This window comes from Echinops telfairi, unplaced genomic scaffold (genome assembly GCF_000313985.2).
Source record: "Echinops telfairi isolate 266 unplaced genomic scaffold, ASM31398v2 ScPeMD7_7424;HRSCAF=8462, whole genome shotgun sequence".
Lineage (NCBI taxonomy): Eukaryota > Metazoa > Chordata > Mammalia > Afrosoricida > Tenrecidae > Echinops > Echinops telfairi.
Window position 1 is genome coordinate 82363853 of NW_022111324.1, and position 11299 is coordinate 82375151.

General features: G+C 44.3%; 1 protein-coding gene across 1 annotated transcript in view; it reads left to right on the top strand.

Moving 5' to 3' along the window:
* The first annotated feature begins 2475 nt into the window (after positions 1 to 2475).
* LOC101661594 (serpin B6) overlaps positions 2476 to 11299 on the top strand; it is a 15988-nt gene continuing 7164 nt past the window's right edge. Inside the window, exons 1-3 of the mRNA XM_004699971.4 lie at positions 2476 to 2650; positions 5424 to 5573; positions 7872 to 7989. Coding sequence (XP_004700028.1) covers positions 2486 to 2650; positions 5424 to 5573; positions 7872 to 7989 — 433 coding nt within the window. The 5' untranslated portion in view covers positions 2476 to 2485. The remainder of the gene's footprint in view (positions 2651 to 5423; positions 5574 to 7871; positions 7990 to 11299) is intronic.

Sequence of the window (11299 nt, forward strand, 5' to 3'; positions counted from 1 at the left end):
TGGCATTGGGAAAATCTGCTGCATTAGACCTCTTTAGAGTATTTAAAAGCAAGGATGTTACTTTGACTAAGGTGTGCCTGACCCAATCATGGTATTTTCAATTGCCGCCTATGCATGTGAAAGTTGGTCAGCGAATAAGGAAGACCAAAGAGAAATGATGCCTTTGAATTATGTGCTGGTGATGAATACTGAAAATACCGTGGTCTACCAAAGAACCAACAAATATGTCTTAGAAGAATACTCCTAAGAAGCAAGGATGACAAGACTTTGTCTTCCATACTTTGGTCATGTCATCAATGCTGATAGCAACTTCTTGGGAGTTTCTGAGACTGTAACTGTGTATGGGAGTAGAAAGCCAAATCTTTCTCCCTCAGAACTGCTGGTGGGTTCAAACTGCCAACCATGTGGATTGCAGCCCAACTTGAAACCACTATCATGACCCCTGGAAAAGGAAATCATACTTGGTGAAGTAGTGGGCCAGCAAAAACGAGGAAGACCTTTGAGTAGTTAGTTTATTGTACCAACCTGGCCGATAAACACATGTGGGGTTAATTGAAGGGCGGAGGGATAAAAGGCTCGGTCAGCCTCGCTTTTCTAGTTCTCGGGTCTCTTGCTTTGTGATGGTCGGCCCAGAGTGCAGCTGCCTTAGCCAGCTCCTTGCTTTAGCTGGCAAGGCTTACTTCCTGCCACATGGATCTACCCCAGTGCAGCCCTGAGTGCTGGAGCAGCCGTGTGGAGACCCCCGCCCGTGCTGAGATGCTTACACATTCACTGACTTGGCTTTCCTCCTGCAGTCAGCATCGTTGTGAGTGTTTTGTGAGATGGAGGAGGACTTTGTGGATTGGTGTCGGACATATGGGTTAATGTTGGACTTGTGGGCTTGGGCACTTGGGCATCACTGGATTGGAATGTTTTCTTGATGTGCACTTTATATAAAACTTTATAAAACCTTTGTATAAAACTCTCTCTCCTACATGAGTTTCTGTGGATTTGTTTCTCTAAAGAACCCAGACTAATACAACCTTCGACCAGATGGATTGACTAGCTGCAATGATGGGCTTAAACATGAAAAATGATTGTGAGGATGGCATTGCTTTGCTTGTTGTACATCAGGTCACTATGGGTCATAACAATGATTCTCCTGTTTCTTCCCTTTCTTCACCTTCACATAAATATCATTGTCCGCTTCCTGTTTGCTTTGCTCTTTGGTCCCTATGTACTTTTGACTGAGTCATTGGTGAGAAGGCACCAACTCAGGAAGTATGACTTGGATAAATAATGATAAAGGCTGTCAGAGCAAGTGCTCTGTTCCACACAGAGCTCACTTACCCACCTGGCCTGCTCTGCTGCACTTGTGGACTCTGTGCTAACTAGGCTGATAGGAGACCTCTTGTCCTGCCAATCATATTCCAGCTCTTCCTGGAGCCGTAGTTGACAGGCCGAGTATTGGCCAGAGTTCAGTCTTCCACCCCTTAGCCTGGATAGATCGCTTTGCTTCTGTGAACTCCAGGTTCCCATTTGTAAAACGGGCAGTTTATAGTAGGCATCTTTGAAAACCTGTTCTGCTTTAGCACTTTATGACTCTTTTATTCCCACCCGTGTGAGACACTGCCACCACACCCTGACCCTGATGGCCTAGCTGCAAGCCTGATCGAAAACCTGTCTGGCTCTTGAGACATTGGGTTTCTGGTCCTGATGGCTGAGGCTGCCGTTTAGAGAGTGAGGTAGGCTGCACATGCTGACTGTGGTACCAGGGGATTGCAGTAGACGCATGGTGCATGACTGAGCCACTTGCTGAGTTTCAGAAAGGAGCAAGGTCTGGGCTATGGGTGTCAGGGGGCCTGAGACAGGGCCTATAATTGGCATTGACACACACAGAAGCTTTTAAAATGCAGAATTGAGGGTCAGGGGGCTTGTTTTTGAGGCTTTTGTACATCTTTTCATGTGGTTGGATTTATCTTTTATTTTAGGGCTTCAGGCTATCTTTAGAGTAAGGTCCTTTTCTTGTGTGATTTTGTCATGGAAGTTGTCATATCGAATTAACGTCAAATGACAAAATAGTATGGATAAACCACAACTAACCAGCCAATAGAGACGTGTAAGCAAATAAGGTCTTTTCTAGCTCCACTCCCAAGTCACTGAAGAGGTTGCTTGCATGTGCTTCTTTCCACACTTTCTCTATGTGCACAAACAAGTATTCAGATATAAGTCCTCCGGCTTTATTCTGTCTCACTTTCTTTCTTTTTTTTTTTTTTTTAACAAATATAGAATCCTACTATAAACATTGCTACTCAATTTTTTTCAACTAATATTAAAGGCACATTCTGTAACTTGAGGGCCCATAGAATGGTGTGTTTACCACTTTGCTCAGTGAACTAAAGTGTCAGCCATAGCTATTAGTAAACAAATAGAGTGACATGCTTAGATGTGGAAGACTATGTTTATACTCTGTTGTTTGTATCTTCATTATTTTAGGTTTACCATTATGGACACAATATCAGAAGCAAACAGCACCTTTGCCTTGAGCCTCTTGCAAAAACTGGGTGAGAACAACTCCAGAAATGTGTTTTTTTCACCCATGAGCATCTCCTCTGCCCTGGCCATGGTCTGGATGGGAGCCAAGGGAAACACCGCCATCCAGATGAGCCAGGTAACTAAAACCACTTCAAGGCAGCAATAAATAGCCTTCCTTTGTCAGATGAGTTGGTCTTTGACCATTCAGAACCTTAAACCATCACTGTGTTAGTCTGGGTAGACTAGAGAAACAAATCCATAGAGACTCATGTGTATAAGAAAGAGCTTTATATACAAGAGCAATTGAATATTGAGAAAACATTCTAGCCCAGTCCATATCAAGTCCATAAGTCCAATATTAGCCCATATGTCCAATACCAATCAATAAAATCCTCTTCAGACTCATTCAACACATGCAATGATACCAAATACAGGAAGATCACAAGCCAGTGGGTGGGAAATCTTATGGATCCAGTGATGGTAGAGGCATCTCAGCGCTGGCAAGGGTCTCCACATGGTTCCTCCAGCTTAGGGCACTAGGGTAGCTTCTTGCATCTTGTTAGCAAGCATGTCTTGCAGGGAGTGAGTAGAGAGTATGTCGTTTGCCTCCAAGGAGGAAATACAGGAGTTCCCTCAAGAGAAGGCCATGGCCACACAAGAGGCCTCATTGGTTATATCCTGATTGACAGGCTAGACTCTACCCCTACACTCTTAATGCTCAAATTGACACCGGATTATGTAACTCCCACAATCACTCTGAACTAAATACCTCAGCTCATCTCTCAACAGTATGGAGGAGAAGGCATGTTACCTATGCCTGACCACTCTGTGGTGAGTGCCTCCCCTTGGGTAGGGGCAGAGTGCTGAGCACTCTCTTAAGAAGAGTGGATGATTTCATCACCAAGCTGTATTAGCTTGTACATGCATTTGTAAGTAGATGTACAATCACAGATTTCAATTTGAGTCATGAAATGATCAACTGTTTTACAGTTGTCAAAAATAGCCTCTTGTGTATATTTTCTCGTTCAAATTTAAAACTCTTAAAGAATGGTCCTCATCAAGCAAAAATGCTTTCAGTAATCACTCAGCTATTTGAGTAGCCAAGACCCCCAAACTGAGTGTGTTCAAATGGTGACTCACTACCCTGTGAAGCGGTGCATGGGCTGGGTATGGCTTCTCCTCATTGAGTACTGGTTGGCACCTCAGTTCTCTTACTCCTGCCTCCCCACCCCATGTTGCTTCCCAAGGACCCTTCCTTCACGTGGCCTATTGCACAAGGTAGCTGGACCTCCTTACAGCATAGCATCTGGGCTTCAAGAGAAAGCTTTCTAAAATGATCTGCTTGTTTTGTAAGTGCGTATCAAGCCCCTGTTTGTGTCATGCTTGCCGGCAACCCCTTGACTAAAGCCAGACACACAGCCAGGTCAGCCAATGAGAGGAGCAACACCAGAGTGTGAGCCTTGGAGGCTTGGCTCGTGGGTGCCACCAGTGCCTATTAGAGTCTGCCTCTGGCCTCTAATGAGTCACATTCCTCCTACAGGTAAAGAAATCAAAGTCTCCTCCCATTATGGGACCAGACTCAAGCTTGAGGTTCAGGCTTGAACCTCTTTAAAAAGCTAGGTGAAAACAAGGGGAAAATGATAGAATGGAGGTTCATCAGGTATGACTCCTTAGGTACAACCCCTCAGTGCAGAGATTTGTGAACGAAAATGATAAACTATCTGTCCTACCTACCTCACCCCAATATGGACTGGTGAGATGGATTAGCTACAGTAGACCCATTCAGAAAAGTGGTGGAATATGGGAGGCACATGGCAGACACTGAGCTATTAGGAGTTCCCAAGCCAAGCCAGGTCCATGATGCCAGTTCCCATGAACCATTCCTATGCCATGACCTGCCGTGGCCCTTGGAGTTACCTTCTGCATTTTTTGCTTAAAAACACCCTACTATCAAGTCGATTCCTGCTTATAGTAGCTGTACAGGACTGAGTAGAACTGCTCCTTATGGTTTCTGAGACTATACTGCTGACCTTGAGCTTAGTAGCCAATGCCACAATGCCACTAGGCCTTGATTCTTGGCTTTGTTCTCGGCATTTTCTGTTTCTTTAAGAAATGACCCATGTTACTGCTGAGAAGCTCTCTCGGGTGCTTCCTTCTCTAGAAATGGGGAGCCTGGCACCTCTTACTTTGACCTTTCTCCCCTTGTTCCAGGTTGTTGCTGCTCCTGTAAAATCTTTGTGGATTTTCAGCATACTAATGTCTAGTCCGTTCCGTATATAACTTTTTGTCATGAGACAAGCCGCATGCATAACTCTGATGTGGGGTGGGCTGTGTATTGTGATGCTAGCGAGAGTGCATTGGGACATTGTCCTTCACCTCTTTGTCTAGTGGGGAGAGTCTGTGACACCCTGTATAGGCCAGGAGCATTCCTAAGCTGAGCCATTCTGCAGCCTTAAGGAAAGACTTGTAAATCCATCCCTAACGATACTTAGAGGATTCGGTTTCCTGAAGATGGTATTATAGGGAGACCTCAGAAGAGCCGCAGGCAAGGAGACAAGAGGGTTTGAAGATACTTGCTAATGTTAGTGGGGTTCATCCTGTAAGGTAGAGTCTGTACAGGAGCTCCGATGGTGCACTGGCTACAGCACTCGACAGCTAACCAGAAAGTCAGTGGTTCGAACCTACCAAACACTCTGAGAGAGAAAGCTGTGGCAGTTTGCTTCCATAAAGACTGCAGCCTTGGAAGTCTTGTGGGCCATTCTACACTGTCCTGCAGGATCGTTATGAGTCAAACTGCCTTGATGGCAACAGGGAAGATGTGTAAAGTCCCCAGTGCTGGGGTTAGTGCTGCACCGTTTCTCAAAGTCAGGGGATGTTGTCCATGTGTTCCTATTCTGTTTTGATTCTAGGCACTTTCTTTAAATAAAAGCCCAGGTGGCGGTGGAGATGTGCACCAAGGCTTCCAGTCGCTTCTCACTGAAGTTAACAAAACCGGCACTCAGTACTTGCTCAGAACGGCCAACGGGCTCTTTGGAGAAAAGACCTGCGATTTCCTCTCGGTAAGCAATCCTTGATTTTCACAAAGAAAATAGAGGTGGTGAGATGGGGGGGAGGACGTAGCGGTCGAAAGGGCAGAGCACAGAGCGTGTGCTCTGACGTCGTACAGGTGGTCTGAGTCCACACAGCTCCTTGTGCTCCTCTGTAAAATGGGCCTTGTCACGAAAGCAGTGCAGATGTTGTGAAGCCTACACGAGCATGAGTACGTGTGAAAGAAAGGGCCGTGGAGCACAGGGAAACTTGAGATGCATCAGCCAAAGCAGGAACAGTCAAGAAGGATGTTTCTAGTTTCTGCTTTTTCACATGCTAATAGAGGCATTCATTTTCTTTGTTCAGTGCTTTGTGCAGCTTACACAAGTTGCTACACATTTCATTATTTAGATTGTTTTTTAATATATGAAAGTTTTTGTTTCTTTTCTTTCTTTTTTTTTTTGCTTTATTTGCTTGATAATATGACTTTTTTTCTTTTTAAACCACTGCTTTTTCCCCAGGCAGCGGCCAAAGGTAGTGGAGGGACAGGTCCTGGGGTGGGATAGCTGAGGCCACCTCCTGCGCTGCCCGTGGCCATTATGGCCAAGTGGGTGCTGCTGAGATGGAAGGTGGTAGTTGTGTGCTGTGAGCGCTTTGAATGTCTGGCAAGTTCTACAGACAGAAACAAGCTGAAGCACCTGGCCTTCCTCCACAAGTGCGTGGACACCAACTCATCCCTACCACTTCCAGGTCCTCAGCCACATCTTTTGGCAGATTCTGCAAGTCATGCTGCCTCACAAGAACGGTCTAGATTTGCTGGCTACCCTGGGCAGCCTCAAGGTGTTTGTCAGGATTCTGCACCCCTCCCTTCCCACTACTGACAATAAAATGTGTGTGGTGGTTCCTACGTGCCCTCAAAGCTGTACATCTCAAGCCACCATGTCAGTGTGTTTACCTGGCCCACCTGCCTCACAAGGTGGCCTGGAAGTTCCAGGCAGTGCTAGCCACCCTGGAAGAGGATAACTGAGTCATCCAGCATGGTAGGTAGTTGTTGTCCAAGCACTTGTGGAGGAAGGCCAGGTACTTCAGCTTGTTTCTGTCTGTAGAACTTGCCAGAAATTCGAAGCCCTCACACCAACTACCACCTTCCGTCTCAGCAGCACCCACTTGGCCGCAGAAAGCTGCTTTTTACAGGAAGCCATTACATGAGGCTGTAGACGTAGGTTGAGAAGAACCAGAGGTAGAAAATCAACATACACACTGAGATCCTCAAGACCTCAGGACTCCTTGTCTGAGCCCACAAAGACTTTCAATTCCTCACCGACTTGGCCTGCCCTTCTTCCGTTGCTGCCCTGGGACATGGGGGCCTCCCTGGCCACAGAAATATCCAGGCCACAGACGTCATGTTAGAAGTTTCCATAAATGGGTAACAAGCAACTAGTCACTTGGGTTGCAATACTTTTGCAAAAGTGGGCTGGGAAACTACTGTGTCATGTTGCCTCTCAAGTGCCCATGGCCATCAAGTTGATTCTGATTCATGGCCACCTACAGAAGGGAGTAGAACTGCCTTCTGGGTTTTCTGAGGCTGTAAATCTTTACCGGGTCAGACCGCCTCATATTCCTTCCATGGAGTGACTTGTGGGTTTGAATGAATGACCTTGTGATTAGTGGCCCAACACATAACCTAATACACTTCTTATTTGCTTATAGAGTAATGCAAATTCCTATATTTTTAAATTCTAAAAAGAGCAATTAAAATTCTAGCTGTCAGTTGTTCCAAATAAAAAAATTGGATAACTCTTCCGTAATGCACTGTTAACACATAATTATTTTAATTCTTAACATTGTCTAACATAGAGTAAAAGATAAAGATTGAATTTTTGAGGGTTGATCACATTCCGTAACTGCGTCATCCAGCATGGTAGTCATCAGCCGCATGTGGCTATTTGAATATCAGTGTTATTAATTAGATTTGAATGTTAAGACCTTCAGCCCCACCAGCCACATTCCAAGTGCTCAACAGCCACACATGGCACCATATTGGGCCGGGAGAATCTAGAACATTCCTATAGTCAGAGAACATTCTGGCACAGGCAGCTATTATTGGTCCCTATAATTTTTGGTACAGTGGTCTTGTTCTGGGATTGAGAGGGTGCTGTGGCCCAGCTGTGGTAAGCCTCGGCAGCAGTTTTCCAGAGCATCTCCCTGTCTTTACTATCCCATGGGTGTGCAGCACTTTCCTCAAAATGATTGCTGGTTTGATTTGTTGCTCTGAAGAAGCAAACTTATTATTGTGCTTGTAACTGTGCCACGATAATGTTCTGTTCTAGTCTTTCAAAGATTCCTGCCACAAATTCTACCAAGCCGAAATGGAAGAGCTGGACTTCGCTCATGCTACCGAGGAGGCCAGGAAACATATCAACACCTGGGTAGCCAAGAAGACAGAAGGTGAAAAGATTTTGTTGCCCTACTTCGATTGTATCTTACTCAGTCTTCTTGTTCACCCTGCATAAGACTGTCACATGCAAACAAGAATGCCTTTTTTTTACTCTAAATAACGAAAAATCTGCACCTGAAATATTGCCAATGTATGATGTTTTCTGAAATATTGTCAATGGATGATATTTTCTGTAGCTTTTCCCGGCTTTCACAAAAGTACCTGATGTCTCTCAATGTTTGGGACATCCCTTCCAGAATAATGTGCACTTTAAATGTGTATTTTGGGTTTTGTAAGTTGATATTAGTGTCTTAGTTACCTACTACTGCTGTAACACAAGATCCTTGGTTGACGCAAATGGTTTGCACTTGACTACTGAAGAAGTGAGGCTTCAACCTCGCTGGTGGTGCCATGCAAGAAAGGCCTGGCGACCTCTTTCCATTGAAGGGTGAAGCTGAGAAACCCCAGTGGAACACAGCTGCACTCTAACACCTGAGGTGTGTTGGGCTGGGTTTTCCAGAGAAACAAAACCAGTGACACTCATATTCGTATAAGAGAGAACTTTAGATCAACAAATACGTTTATATCAAGAAGACATTCCAGCACAGTCCACCTCAAGTCAATGAGTCCGGTGTTAATTGGAACCCTCTTCAGACTCACATAGCCTCAGGTTAATGGCTCAGAAGTGTAAAGTAGGAGCAGGGAGATCACAGCCGGTGGGTGCAGAGCGTCAGTGGGTGCAGAGCGTCAGTGGAAACATGGGAGTCTGCTGACGGCTCGGCTCGGAGGTTGGCTCCCTGGTCAGTGGCCCACTTGGGGCCCCTTATGGAGGCAGATAGAGTCCCAGCAAGCAGGGAGAACACAGGAGCAGAGAGATAGGGAATTTTCTACTGTTTCCTTTTTTAAAAAGCTACACTCCCCAGGAGGCATCATCAGGCTGTGACCTGATTGATAGGCTGGACCTCATACAGCTTCAAACTTGATCTAAAATCTAACTACCAAATGGGGTCTCCTTGTGTCTGAATCAGTCCACGGCAGAGTTTTCTTTTGGGGTTTTTTCCTGCAATAACAAGTGGGTAACTTTATGGAACAGAAATCTTGCCTGAAAGCCCATTTTGTCAGAAATTAATATTACCACTCCTGCTGTTTTTTTATTGCTATTAGTTGGATTTTAAATTTTTTTCCAGCTCTTTGAGTTTCAGTCGATTTCTTTCTTTGTGTCTAAGATATGTCTCTTTTAGACAGCATATTGATGGGTCTTGTTTTCTTTATCTGTCTGCTACTCCCTATCTTTTGACTGGTGCCTTTAGTCCATTTACATTCCATATAGTTATCAGTAGGCAGGAATTTATTGCTGCCATTTTGCTATGTGATGTGTGTGTGTGTGTGTGTGCATGCGCGCATGCACGCGGTGTAGTTGGTTTTCCCCACATAACTTCTGTGCTGAGTTCACTTGTGTTTGTAGGTTTTCTTGTCATTTTCTTCACTATTGTTTTAGTGTTTACTAGGTCCTTATTATTTTCCTCTTTTTTATTTTGATGGGATTTATTCATTTTGTGTAATTTATTAATTTCTCCCCAAGTTTAAAAGTCTCTCTGTCTTGAAATCTACTTACTTTTGGATGTGGTGTTACTATACTATTCCCTCTATTTCTTTTGTAATTGGTTTTGTTACTAATTGATATCTGTAGTTCTCTATTTCCAGTCTTGTAACTTGGTTTAAGGAGTACTAGTGGTATGGTAGGCTACACAAGGTCAGCAGTGTGAGGTTTCTGAGGATATAAATCCTTTTTCAAAAATCATTTTATCCGGAGCTCTTAAAGATGTTGTAACAATTTGTAATTCAATTAGGTCATAGATGACTATACAATTGCTGCCACCATCAGTTTCAAAACATTTTCATTCTTCTTGAACTCCTTGATATCAGCTCCCCTTTATCCCCTCCCTCCTCTGCCCGGCCCCCAGGAGTCCTTACTGTTATGTTATATGAGCTATAAATTATTATTGTTGTTGTTATTGTCCGTGTCTTACACCGTCCAATATATCCATTCACCCGCAACTCAATTATTCGTTTCCCTTGAGTGGGATTATACAGTCATCATTGCTATCAGCTCCCTCTTCCTCCCCGCCCCCCACCCACTCTCTTCCTGTACCCTCAGGGAATCATTGCTCCCATTGCTGTTTCTGAAGGGTTGTCTATTTTGGCTTTCATGCATCAATAGATCTTAGTTATACACCTGCGCGTACTCAGGTCTAACTAGGTTAATGAGGTGAGACAAGAACCATAATAGTGAGGAGGGGGTAATATTAAAGAACTAGAGGATAGTTGTGTGTTTTATCAGAGCTATATCACATCCTGGACTAAACATGTGTGGTCCTTCTGTGAGAGACTGACCAATTATCGTTCAGGTGGGCTTTGGGCCTCCACTCTCTGCATGCTCCTTCACGTCTATTTGATTGCTTGGGCTTTTTTGTTTGCTCGTTTTTTTAACTTCTGATACTTATTCCTGCGGACACCTCATGATCACATAGGCTGGTGTACTTCTTCCATGTGGGTTTTATTGCATCCCTGCTAGATGGCCACTTGTTTGACTTCAAGCCTTTAAGACCCCAGAGAAATATCTTTTAATATCTGGGCATTTGCTAATGTACTTCTTTTGTCTTCAGTGATCATGTCAGGAAGGTGAGCATCATACAGTAACACATTAATAGAACAGGCTGTTTTTGTACTGAGGTAAGATCTGAGTAGAGGCCCAAAGTCCATCTGCTTCCTTGTTGTATTACATATATGTATATATATATGTTGGACAACTATACCTATCTTTATATATTTGCATATATGCATATCTATGTTTATCCCTATATATATCAATTCTAATTTCTTCTACCTTTTTTTCTACCTTTCTATTTCCCTTTTTTCTTTCGTCCTGCCCCACCAGCATGATACCTGTCATTCTCCTGTCTGTAGTTCCTCTCGGATACATTTCAATTGATCAGACATGAACAGGAACTCTGCACCCTCCTCATTATTTGTTTTAGTACCCTTGCTTTTCCTCTGTCCCTGTAGTTGTTGGCTCACTGCTCCCCTCCCTCCACCTCCTCCCCTCCAATGACCCCCCCCATGGGTCCTGTCACTATCTCCTTGGGCTTGTTTATCTGTCAGGGCTTGTTGCCTGTCTCAAATAGATAGATATGCAAAAGGACAAAAAATGAAAAGATAAGACTAGGTAAATAGTTCCGTGTCTGGTTGTTATCCTGTCCCAGAGTAGATGAGTATCTCTCTGTTAAACAGGGGGGAGGACTTGCTATACCCGTCAGTCCC